The sequence below is a fragment of the Magnolia sinica genome, chromosome 16, assembly GCF_029962835.1.
Source record: "Magnolia sinica isolate HGM2019 chromosome 16, MsV1, whole genome shotgun sequence".
Taxonomy (NCBI): Eukaryota; Viridiplantae; Streptophyta; class Magnoliopsida; order Magnoliales; family Magnoliaceae; genus Magnolia; species Magnolia sinica.
Window position 1 is genome coordinate 56,613,833 of NC_080588.1, and position 13,081 is coordinate 56,626,913.

General features: G+C 40.4%; 1 protein-coding gene across 3 annotated transcripts in view; it reads right to left on the bottom strand.

The window, feature by feature from the left end:
• Positions 1 to 10,045: 10,045 nt before the first annotated feature.
• Positions 10,046 to 13,081, bottom strand: part of LOC131228607 (protein DWD HYPERSENSITIVE TO UV-B 1) — a 37,169-nt gene continuing 34,133 nt past the window's right edge. For all 3 annotated transcript variants that reach the window (XM_058224380.1, XM_058224381.1, XM_058224382.1), the window contains 2 exons: positions 10,786 to 10,848; positions 10,046 to 10,359 (listed from right to left, as the gene is read on the bottom strand). In XM_058224380.1, the coding sequence (XP_058080363.1) occupies positions 10,276 to 10,359; positions 10,786 to 10,848 (147 nt within the window). In that variant the 3' untranslated portion in view covers positions 10,046 to 10,275. The remainder of the gene's footprint in view (positions 10,360 to 10,785; positions 10,849 to 13,081) is intronic.

Consider the following 13,081-nt stretch of genomic DNA (forward strand, 5'->3'; position numbering starts at 1 on the left):
GAAAACACAAATATCAGCTTGATCCAAAATCTGTACGACCCTTGAGAAGTTTTCAACGGTAATCATTCAATCCCCATTGTTTCCTGTAGTGTGGTCCACTTGAGGTTTGGATCTATCTCAATTTTGGGTTCACCCCATAAAATGAACTGAGAAAATCGATGTACGGAATGGATAAAACACATACATCATAGTGGGGCCCATAGAGATTTGATACCAGCTAGATGGCTGATGTTGAGTGACCAGCCAAACCGCATCCCAGTCCTGTGGAGCTGATTCTAACTTCTAAATCGGTATATGATACGGTAGAATTATAAGAACCGTAATACAGTAGAGCCATCTCTTCACAAGACACGTGGCAGGGTGACGTGCCGATCAGGTCCACTCATACACTCGCAACAAGAGTGAATTTTATTCATTACTTTTTCCATGGTTTATTCCACTGCATGTTTCACCTCATTATTGTTTTTGTTTTACACCGTCTCTTTAATGGCTATGGCCACAGATCAAGTGGATGGAATTGTCTAATAGCAGTGATTGGACATAAACCATCCATATGAGTCTTCATAGGAGCAGACATGATTTTTACATCACCCAGCCACCTGTCCTATGACAGATGGTTCTATCATGTCACTGATTCAAAGGCCCCACTTTTGAAAGGAAACAGTGGACGACTCGGATTGCACAGTGCAGTACTTAGCACCGACGTTGTCCGTACCATGTGCTGTTGGAAAAACTTTGTGGCCCCACCCTGATGTATTTGTAATTTCATCCCTGCCGTTTACATATTTTTCCGGCTCATTTTATGGCTTGAGTTTGAAAATGAAGAAAAATTAAATTTTAGGAAGACCACACCATAGGAAATAATGGTGATTGAACACTCACCATTACAAAATTTCTAGGGCCCACCGGATCCAACCTGTTGATAAGGTCATACAAATCTGAAGCAAGGAAAAATACAAATATAAGCTTGATACGAAACTTTCGTGGCTTCCATCTTTGTAGAGTAGTTCAAACAAGCTAGGCCTATGTTTCATAAGCTAGACCATTGATCTAATGGTGTCCCACCATCAATGGAGCATGACTCAAAAGTCTTCACGATAATACAATCTTAACGATTGAGTAGATATGGTAGACTTGTCCAACTCTTTCAAACTCAGCTTAACCCAAATCAGGTGGGTGAATCAACATGTAGATATCACCCTATTTGAACTCCATCCGAGTTGAGTCTGACTCATTCGTTAGCTCGAGTTGACTTCACCTGAAATTCGAATCGATATGACTCTACTCAATCCGAAACTTGACACAACTCAAGTTTCGTTAGAGCCTATTTGGATATGCTTTTTAAGATATCTTGTATCGTGTTAGAAGTTATAATTTGATGTTTACTATATTTGGATTGGAGTGAATAGGAGTTGAATCCATGCTTGCAAATACAAACTCTAACCAAATGTTAGAACTAACGGTAAAGTATTATCAGTGAGTTCTATTACCGTCAATATTTCGTATTCATTATGCTGTGTTCGGCAGTGGATGAAAGTTTGAAATTTGTATGATTACAAGATATTTGGTATCTATGCAGTGTGAGATCGGGACTGTTCATTTAGTACATTTTAATGTGAAAATCATCTGGGTTAGAAATCAGAGAGTTTCATACGTCAAACAAGCCACCCAACCCAATTAAGATTGTATAATATGCAAACATAATACGTCTTATTCAAACATTGATCTGTATAACGTATTGTATATTATGCCAAACAATACCTCCTATCCAAACATTAATTAGTATCTGATTGATTTCAATGTATTCTGAAAACCGTCCAGTGTATACATAAACAGTACCCAAATACAATACAAGACAATACTACACGCGAATCCAAACGGGCCCTTAGTGTGTGTACACACACACACACACTCTCGAGTAAGGTACTTGATCCAACCTCTCTTCCTCCATCTACCTCTCTTGAGCTTGACAATCACCCACCGCCACCGCCGGGTCACCTTCCTCTCTACACTTTCTCGTCTCCCTCGTCTCTCACAAAAGAATTTTGAGAGAGAGAGAGAGAGAGAGAGTGAGAGAGATCAACTGGACCGATTCAACTCCTGTGACTGCGTTGAACTCGAACTGAATTAATTCAGACCAATCTCAAACTTAGATTAAGTCAGGCTTGCTTGAGTTGGTACTGAGCTTAGTCGAGCTCAGGTCAAGTTTATTTCAAAACTGAGTTATGTCGGGTCAGCCCTAACTTGCTTCAACTCGACTCAATCCCAGCTCTAGCAAACCAACCGTCAACTTCTTCTACAGTGCTGGCCAATAGATCAACCGTCTCGATTATCTACGTGTATAATTTGTTTTTGTTTTTTTTTTTCAAAGACCAAGCATCGTATTATTCTACATGTGTGCAACGTCTACAATGTCCTGATGGATGCGTATCAACCATAACACTCGACCAGGGTATAAATAGGTCCATACCATAATCTTGTGGCGTTTATATCAACATAGTGGACACTTGGCGTCGATTTTGGGGAAACTAAGGTGTTGTGGTACAGCCAAAAGGGACCGAAAGGCTCTTTGTGCCCCATATTTAGGGAGGATTTAGAAGTCCAGTTTGTCACTTCACCTACTGTTTGCTGACGCATTTCCCACATGTGAGACCGATGGTCACGTGATCCGCACCGTTGATCCGTCAGCTCTCATCCTCTAGAAACATCTCACCTTGAACAATCTCAGCCCTTCTATCGGTGACCAACAAACGGAGGGTAAAAAATAAGTGTGATTGAAAACTCTCAAGTACAGATTGGAACACCTACCATTGAAATCTTATTTGGCCCACCTTACTTTTGCATGGGGCAGATATTTGGTTATCCCTTCATTAAGATGAGATTCACATTGTAAATGGGTTGGATGGCGTATAAAAAAGACAGGTGGACCATAGTAAAGTTTCAGTGGTAAGCATCCGTATCCCCACTTTTCCATGTGGTGTGGCCCACTTGAGTTTTTAATCATCCTGATTATTGGGTTCAAGTCTCATGAGCTCTTGCCCGGGTGGTAGACTCTCAGGAGTGTGTGGGGTGTGTGTGCGTGTGTTTTTTTTTTTTTTTTTTTTTTTTTTTTAAAAGTCCCATGAGCTGGCTCAAATAATGGACGGAGTGGATGTCACACACACAAGGGCGGGCCCGGGGAATAGGGCGCATGGTTGGCTGATGTAGACCGTCTGATCCGATGGATCCCTGTGATGGGGAATGCCCAAAAAAAAAACCCATATTTTGGAAGATCGTAACCTTCGATCTATGTGGACCACTGCCTTATTATACTCTTAATTATTTATTATAGTCTGTGATCAAACGGTTAGGATCTTCCAAGTGGCAGATTTTGTAGGCATGCAGCAACCATGTGGGTCCCATCAGATATGCGGTCTGGATCACCGGACAATGTGACCTATGACGAATTATCCTGATTCGTCCATTCATTAAGAAAAAAGAAAAAAGGCATATTGGAAAGCAATACCTGAAACTGAAACTTTGGGCGGAGTCAAGCTCCTGGGCTGTCAAGCACCTACAAAGAGATTCGACCACCTGTACTTAGTGGGTGGGCCCCACACTAAAAAAGGTGCCAGAATGATCAGCTTTCCTATGAAAGGCAACTTAATAAATGTGGACAGTTGTCATGTGAGGCTAACAAATATACAAGACTGTGGGCGCATGCTTATTAGACAGTGGTGTGGTGATGTGTTGCGCGCTGTGGGGCCCACTTTGATGTAGATGTTTTATATCAACGCCGTCCATCTGTTTTGCCAGCTCAGCTTAACTTAGGGTATGAACCTTAAAAGTAAAGCAGATCCCAAGCTCAAGTGGGCCATACCGTAGGAAACAGTGGGGTAGTGACACCACCGTTTAAATTTTCCAAAGGCCCACCGTAATATTTATTTGCCATCCAACCTGTTGATAAGGTCACACAGACCTGGATCGATGGAAAAATACAAATATCAGCTTGATTCAAAACTTTTGAGCCCCCCATGAAGTTTTAATGGTTGAAATTCAATCGCCACTGTTTCCTGTGGTGTGGTCCACTTGAGCTTCTGATCTACCTCATTTTTTGTTTCATGGCTTACAATGAGATTGGGAAAACAGATGGACAGTGTGGATATAAAACACGTTCACCGTGGTGGGTCCCACAGCGCCCAACACATCACCACACCACCAGATCGGCGGCCTCACCAGCTCCAAAGTTGGGGGGTTCCACATTCAAAATAGAGTGATGATGTGGTAAAGCTCTGCTTACGGCAAGTTTACCACTCGTTAGCTCCCACTTGGGACCCGTGTCAGATCCAGAGAGCTCATGAAGTGGGCCACGCAGTGTAGATACCCTACAACTAATCTGAGGCTTGGTCATCTCATCTGGAAAACCATTCATGGGCATAAAGAAAATGGACGGTTAAGATTTGACCAATTGTCTGCATTCAACGTACATGTGGTCCTGGGGAACCGACAAGCTGGTGCCCACCCTCATGAACGGCTTGGAATTTACGGTTGATAACTTCACTACTCGGAAAGATCAACGGATCTCATTGGTTTCATCTTGGGGTGAGTAAAAGCGACATTTGTCCGGACTTTAAAAACAGAAATAAATACATGAAAGATAGGGAGGTTCCTCTAATTTCGCAGACAAGAGAACGGTTTTGCAAAGTCGGGTGGGGTGTTGATCAGACGGATACATGCTGATATTTTAATGATTGCATTGGTTTATTATATTTTCATATATATCTTTTTTTTATATCTATAATTTTATTAATTATATACATGTAATTATTTATCATAAAGAATTTTATTTATTCTAAACAAACAAGCTAAAATATAGGACTACTCATTTAAAAGTCATCTTTTATAGCACATAATTTATTTGAGAGAGAGAAATCCTGCATTTCTCGTTAGCTTGAGTCATCGGAAATGATGTAGACCAATGAGACCTGACAGCACCGAAATTTTTCATGTCATTAACACATACGATCCACACTAAATTATAATTTATAAGTAATGACCGACCCAAGTTTTATGGGACTGGTGTTTGTATAGCCCAAGCCCAAGATCAGACTCAATACATCCTGCCCATGCCCAACCCAATGCGGGGTCAGTCACAGGTCGGTCGGGTTCAACCCGCCCAACTTTCAACGCTACCTATTCCAAATTCACCTACTCCATGTTGACACGTGGGATTCAGATCACCATCTAGACAACCACCTGGTGAACGGTGGACCCCACTAAACATTACATGTGCCACTAAATCACTCTTGTGGATGGATTACGTCCAAACACGGTATGGCCCACCTTCAGCGACCAAACTTCCAAATGAGAAATACATGTTTTAAACTGTTTTGGGGGAACAGGAAATCTAAGCTGGAGGACCAGATGAAGGGTCTAGATCGGTGGTTGGATGATTTGAGTGTCTGCTAAGATTTCATTGGTAAAATATTTCTATCCTGGGAACTTCCTATCAGTCAAATAAGATTTTGGGGCCATATCAATTCCAAATGATCATCAAATGAATGGTCAGGATCACTGGAGTTGGAGTCCTTTGCATCTCATGTTTTATTTGAGTTCATTTTCTCACCACTTCAGATCATCACCATGTGTTGCCCCATCTAGCCCAGATGTAGAGATGCTATGATGATCGAACCGTCCATTTTATGTGTGCCATACCATACAGGCTGATGATGATTTAGGCCATCGATACGGTGGATTGAATGTGGATCGTTAAATAAAAATATTCAACGGTTCACATTCAACTCTACAAATCAATGGTCAGGTTCATCCTTTCCTCATGACTATTAGCTCATAGGCAATTTAAAATACTTCCTAGAGGATGGACAGTTCCGATCTTCCGACCATCTCTGCGTGTGGACCACATGCAACGCATGCTATTGATATAACTATGGTGTTCACCATAACCATATGATTTTGCTTATTGAAGTCGCTTCAGCCATCCATTCCATGGACAGTTATGATTGTTTAACCTATATGATTTCACCGCATGCTCCATTTACAATGAGCATCATGATTTCAAAGGTCTGGATCGCTGATGCCAAGTGTACGGTGGATGATTCACCACCATTCTAAATATTGTAACCAACTATCACTGTGGGCCAATCCAAAGGTGAATGAAGATCTATATCAAACGGTCCAAAATGAGAGGCCTGGTGTGAATTGGCTGTAACAGGAAAATCAAAACGAAAGGTTGATCGCAACCATCCAATTAGTTACCATCAAATTAACAGTTAGAAATTCAAATGTCAATGGTCTAAATTTAACTTACAAATTTCCATTCATTGGAAGTTTACATTATCCAATCAATTTGATTTTCTTGGTTGTATCCCATCTATGATGGGTCCCACAATTTGAAAGGTTTAGATTGATGTGAAGCGTTTAGTGGCTTTTAGTGGCATATTTGAATGGTTGAAATTAGCTTATTCTTGAATTTGAATTTCATTAATATGCATCTTTGTGAAATTAAAAGTTCATTAATTAGCAAATTTATTTTTTGGAGTTTTTCTTATCAAAATCATGATTTTTTAGATTTGTTATTTGATTGAGTCAATCAAATTTACATTTTAGGAAAGAGGTGCTGAGACCTTTGAAATCAATTAGGATTTAATTATTTAAACCATCCAATTAATGGTCAACAAAATCAACGATCGAAATCAAATGTAACATAAAATAGTCTAATAATGAATCTAAACATTGCTCATGCGCCCCAACTTTGATGCCATAATTCTAAATACCTAATCAATAATTAGGAAAATAGATGGTCCACATCGACTGTAATAAAGAAATGTTCGATCATTGTTCTTGACTATCCATCACATGAGGCCACCTCTGATTGTCCCTCTAAAACTACTCCAATATATTATCCTAGCCATCCAATCAATGTGTAGGAAAGTAATGATCCTTATTTGTTATGCTAGAAGAGGTCTTATCTCCTTTTTTTTTCTTTTTTTCTTTTTTTCTTTTTTTACACACGCACACACAACCCCACACACTCACCCGAGCAGGATCCCAAGAGAGAGAGAGAGAGAGAGAGAGAGAGAGAGAGGGAGAGAGAGGATCCCAGAAGAGGTCTTATCTGTGATTTGGACCGTCGGATAAGTGAGCCCACCTTGTTTTGTCCACCCCTCTTTTTTTTAAAAAATCACTTTGATTCGATAATTGGAACCATATGATCAATGGTCATGAAATTGACGATCGATGTGTATTATATCATGGAAACTGCTAACCACTGTTAATCTTGTGGGCCCACATTTGAATCCCCCATCACTCTTATACATGATTTTGACCATCTATCATGTGGGACCCATCATTGATTGATGCCACTTTGATCATATTATTCTAACAATCTGGCCATTGACTAAGAAAATGGAAGACCCATATTGATCATAGTTGGGCACTGGACATGTCGACCCGGCAAACTCGACTGGTCCAACCTGTTCAGACCCGACTCGATCCGACACGAGTGGGTGAGTCAATCCGAACCAAGTAGACTTTGTTCGATCTGAACTCAAACCAAGCCGGGTTCGGGTTACTCATTAACTCGACTCGACCGGAAATCCAACTTGGTACTGACTTATATATATATATATATATATATATATATATATATATATATATATATATATATATATATATATATATATATATATGAAATTAAAAAAACTCATGTTTAATGTTTCATGGAGAGTCCTCGAATTAGTCTAGGGCAGACCCGAACTGAGATCAGGTCAGGAATGTTGGACTCAGTACCAAGTCGGATCGAGTTCGGGTCACATCTATTTCAAAACCGAATCAAGTCAGGTCACCCTAACTCGGTCCAACTCGACTCGATGCCCAGCTCTAATTACAGTGGAGCGCTTTGATCATTGATGTAGACCACCATTCTGGTGAGACCACCTTTGTTGTTCCTGCCTCTTAAGAGTCACTTTAATTGAATTATCCCAACCATACAATCACTGGTTACGAAGATGGATAATCCATATAGATTACAATAGAGGTGGTGTTGTTGATCTGGACCATCCATGAATAAGGTCCACCATTGATTCCCATCTCTCTAGAGAATCACTTTAATAATGATCCTAACCATTGATAGGAAATGCATGGTCCATATTTATAATACTAGTAAACGTCCTAGGAAATGTACCATCCATGATCTGGACCCTCCATGTGCAAGCCACCTTTACTACGGTTAGATTTGTTTCAAGTCCAAGTTGAAAGTAATGTAGCTACAATCTGGACTATACTCCCTCAAATGACAAACATGAAAGCTAAACTGATTATTGCAATCCAATTCAATCATGCATCCAAACAAAGCCATATTCCATATGACAAGCACAGACGAAAAAGGACTTGGGACTTCCACCAACTATACATATAAAATCCAGGGTTAGATAGGACACCTACTACTTATTGGGGATACTTGGGACAGATTCTTCTCCCACCTACCAACCATGCATGGTAGAGAAGAAATGCAGAGCTTGGATTTTCAGGTGCATTTACTATGAGCTATTTCCATCATACACATCTCTGACCCTATGGTGATCAAAACTTTCCACCCTTAGAACACAATAAAGTATGGGCCAGGGCCCAAAATCAATCAGATATTATTCTAATTTCTGGGCCATCCATTCGCTGCGGGACCCATCATTGGGCAGCCCTCTGTGATCAGTCTGCGTAAAAATCAAGCAGTTTTTAAAATGTGCTGGGCCAACATGTGCCAAACCTGCGCACATATGGAAAACCGTAGCTGGGTATAAAAAGTGGGCCCTGCATATTGATCAGGCTGCTCTACTCATCAGGCAGGCCGAACATTTAGATGGCGTCTATTTCTTTTCCCAAACCATCCATTGCTTTTGCAGGGATGGACCATCAATGAAGAAAAGCTATACACAGTTTAGATGTCCCACACAGGCTGGCATGCTTGTTATGTGCAAAGGTGAATGTGATTGTGGGCCCAGCAGATCTTTACCACGACACCCAGGTACGAATCGATTCTGAAAATGTGATGAGCTGTCTTCAAGGATTTGAATCTGCTTTAATACGGCGGACCCCGCCCCACCGCAGTTGTTCGGTCATTTCAGTGATGAATATAACAATCTTGGGCAAATCCAACAAATCTGATAGTGATAGTTATGTAGTTCTACTAAGCTCTATAACAGGGTTTAAAACAGTAGATGTCGGCTACGAAACTGCAATTTCTTGATTTTTATTTTTTATTTTTATTCATGGAAGAAATATCACAAACCTCAGCAAGGATTTTCTTAAGATACACCAAAAACAAATAACAAATCTTCTTCTTTTTCCTACAGTTGAAGAAACACTTGATCCAAATAGAAAATTAACAAAATTAGAATTTTTCTAGTCCTAAAAGAGTTGTAAATTTCTTAATTTTGGAATGCTAAAACTAAGGGTGCGTTTGGTTGCACCAAATATCATGAAAGTTCATGATACTTGGTTCCAAATTATACTGAAATACCATGATATTTTGTCACAACCTGACATACCCCAAGTAAAATAGTGACTTCCTACTCAAGTCCCATATGCAACTCCTATAAATCGTACAGCCCAGATGTAGCCTATCTCAAATCAACCTCACTATTACCCGAATGGCCCCACAGACCAAGAAGCGTCGAAACAGTCAGCCAAATGAATAACCAGGCAGCTCTGCCTGGACCACAGGTCAGTATCAAGGTCCAGCCCATCAGGTTGGCATCTTGAAGGAATTCCCATGGGAGACCCCACACTCAACAAAATGCTCCATCAAAGGGATTCGACGTATCAGCATATAAATCCACCATCATTGATGGTTGTTGTTGTTCGTAAGGACCAGCTATCATTGGCTAATCACCAAGGCGGGGTTCACATGGGTCACGAACACGATCAAAGTCTAGTTAGAGCTCAATGCCAGTCAGATCAGTTGTATATAATAGACTGGCAACCGTTTATATTCCCTATGGGGTACAAATACAGAGGCAATATTGTGGCTATACGTAACAAGCATACCCCATGACATTAATTACAAACCAATATATTCAACGACAACAACGGATTGTGAGTCAGATTCGCCAGTCAGCAATTCAATACTACACAGCATGTATCACTACCGCAATATTAATCCGAAACTATTAATGATGATGGCGGAGACAATTTACTACCTGATACAAATATCTTTGATTTCCTTTGAAACAACATGAGAAATGTACAAAAACCATAAAAACATATAGAGATCAAAATCAGTCAACCTCCCTTGCCATAGGAAGGATGCCAATTGGGGCCATAAGAGTTGTATTCAGCATAATCACCAGATGCTAGCAAGTTGACCTGCCAAAGAGTATCAGAAACTAAGGGCGTGTTTGGATGCCCCTTAGAGCGGATGGATGCTTTTCAGCCCGGATCATGGGTCCTATGTTTCAGGTCTGACTTGAAACATCGTCTTCCATTTGGGGTGAGAAAAGCAGAAAACTGAAAGCCTTATGCAACAGGAAATGATGCAATAAGCCATGGTGTACTACAATGTGGTAAGCCACCAATCACATTATGCCATATGAGATCTTAAAAGCACTTCTAGGAAAACAGTCTGGGAGAAAAGGAATGACTTTATCTGCCACTTGCCGCTCACTGATTGGTGGCTTAACCACATTGTGGTGCAAACATTGGCAGGACATAATTTGAGGTATATCAAATGAGCTCTAATGGCTATGATGAAAACATTGAAAACAAGATGAAGAAATGATCGACAGGAGATACCTTTATGATCTCAGACTTTGAACTGGGGCGCAGATATGCTGCTAGAACACTCATATGGAAATCCTGAATCAAAATCGAAAACAGAAATCATTTCAAACCATGTCTACACAAAAATGATGTGAGCATACATACAATAATACTACATACTTCCTCAAGACTAAAAGGATTACCAAGGATGAAAGAGAAGATGGTGTGTTAGGATGCTCAACAACACTGAATTGCAAGAGTTCAATTAAATATTAATAGAAAAAATTTATTAAAATGAAGGTGGGTTCACAATGATGACCAACCCCACGTAGGGATTCCCATGTTTATTGAGTTTACAGTGATGACCAACACCGCCTAGGACATTCCCACTTTTATTGAATGGGTTATTGCAATCCACTTCAATTAAGCATCCAAATGCAGCTTTAACTAACTGCCATTATCATTCTATGTAGATCTTGGGTCTGATTGCAAAAGTTTGCTAAGCTCCACACATGTGGAGGTCTGCCATGCACAAGCATGCGTGCCAAGATGGCACACATGTGCAAGATCAGAGCGTTCCGTGACGTAATCCACACTAACTAGATCTCCTGGTTAAAAAATAGGACGCATTGCACCTTGGGTGGACCACAAGAAGGAAAACAGTTGGGAGGGGGGCACTCACCCTTGGCTGCACTAGGCTCACCTGTGTTGTAAAATGGCCCAGTAAAATGGCCTATTAACTTCATCCAGGCCAGATTTAGCAAATTAATAAATTGGCGTCATATACACAACACGGCAGATTATATGATTTTTGGGCCCCTGGCATGAAAAGACCAGGCACACCTGATGGTCAGGTTGGATTTCATACACGCATCATGGTGGGCCCCACACTACTTGACCCTATGTTAACGTATGCTCATGCACATGCACACATAGGTTCACTTGCATGCACACACATGATACCATTTAGTCCTAGCCGACCCAAAATAGCTCGGGCAAGGTGATGATTATGATGATGAAACACTAAGAAATGTATTCAGATTTCCGTTCTTTGAATGGTGGTGGATATATTCAGATTATGTGGCAATAAACAGAAATATGTTCAGATTTTGTGTTTCAATTAATCCATTCTCAGTCAAAATGACATAAGCGCAAAAGAAACATAGCCATTTAAGCATAGAGTTGTTGAGGTGTAAACCACCATGACATCTCATATTTTCATGTCAAACAAGAAGTATTCATGGTGGATTTAATGTGGAACCTTTTGCAGTAGCCAGCACCCAACAAGAAAATCAAACAAAATGACTTTTACAAACAACTCAGAGACAATCAAAAGGTAGAAAAATAGTTTGATGTAACTAGGACTACTTAACTGATGCAGGGAAGAGTCAGATCACTTAATTGATGCAGGGAAGACTACCTTAGTGGTACCTTCGGGGCTCCCCAAGCCAAACCGAAAAGAGAAAAAAAAAAAAAGTTCCTTACAATCTTTTGTCATGGTAAGTTTCCTTAAAAACATTGGTCCACACAAAGCAAAAAAAGGATAGTGTTGTAGCCTAATTGGACATCTTCACACAGAATGTCTAGTCAAAGATGAAAGCTGACATATGGAGATGTTGGAAATACCTGTTCTTCCAGGGATAACAACAGAGAGTGAGTTTTCCTCAAGGGACGGAGAGGTGAAGAGTGAGAAGTCAATAGGTACGATTTTCCAGGCAGCAGGCAGACAAAAAAAGATAGGATGTAAAGGACCATTTCGGTGTTGTGGCAAAGGTGACATTGGTCATAAAGAATGTGACTGGTCCACTTCATAGGACCCACAGTAAAAGCATGTATTCTCAAGTGGAACCCCTCATGGAGAGCTATCTTCACTTTGGTACTATGAAACCATTGGACATGGTACACAAGATTATCTAAGGTAAGATGTTCTGACTTATGGCCCAGTATGAATTATTTTCCTTTTTTCTTTTCCTGACTGGCTGATCCAGTACAAATGCTTCATATGTTATTATGGAGAATATTTAAATGTGGTGCATAAGTAGGTCACCTTTGATTATGTGGACCATTGATAGGTGTCCAGCGTGGATTGTACATAGCCCAATATCCCGATCAATGATCGGGCATTCAAATAACAGGCTGCAAATTAGACAGTAAGGCCATCTTTACCCTTACCATCCATTTTTCACACTCTTATACATATGGATGTCGCTGTTCAATCATTGTTAGTATTTTGGTCGCATGCAGTCTACAGAGTGCCCCACCTATCGGCGGTGTTTCTTGATCGCAGGTAGACCCGCTTCGGCCAGCTTAACACGAAATTTAGGAATAA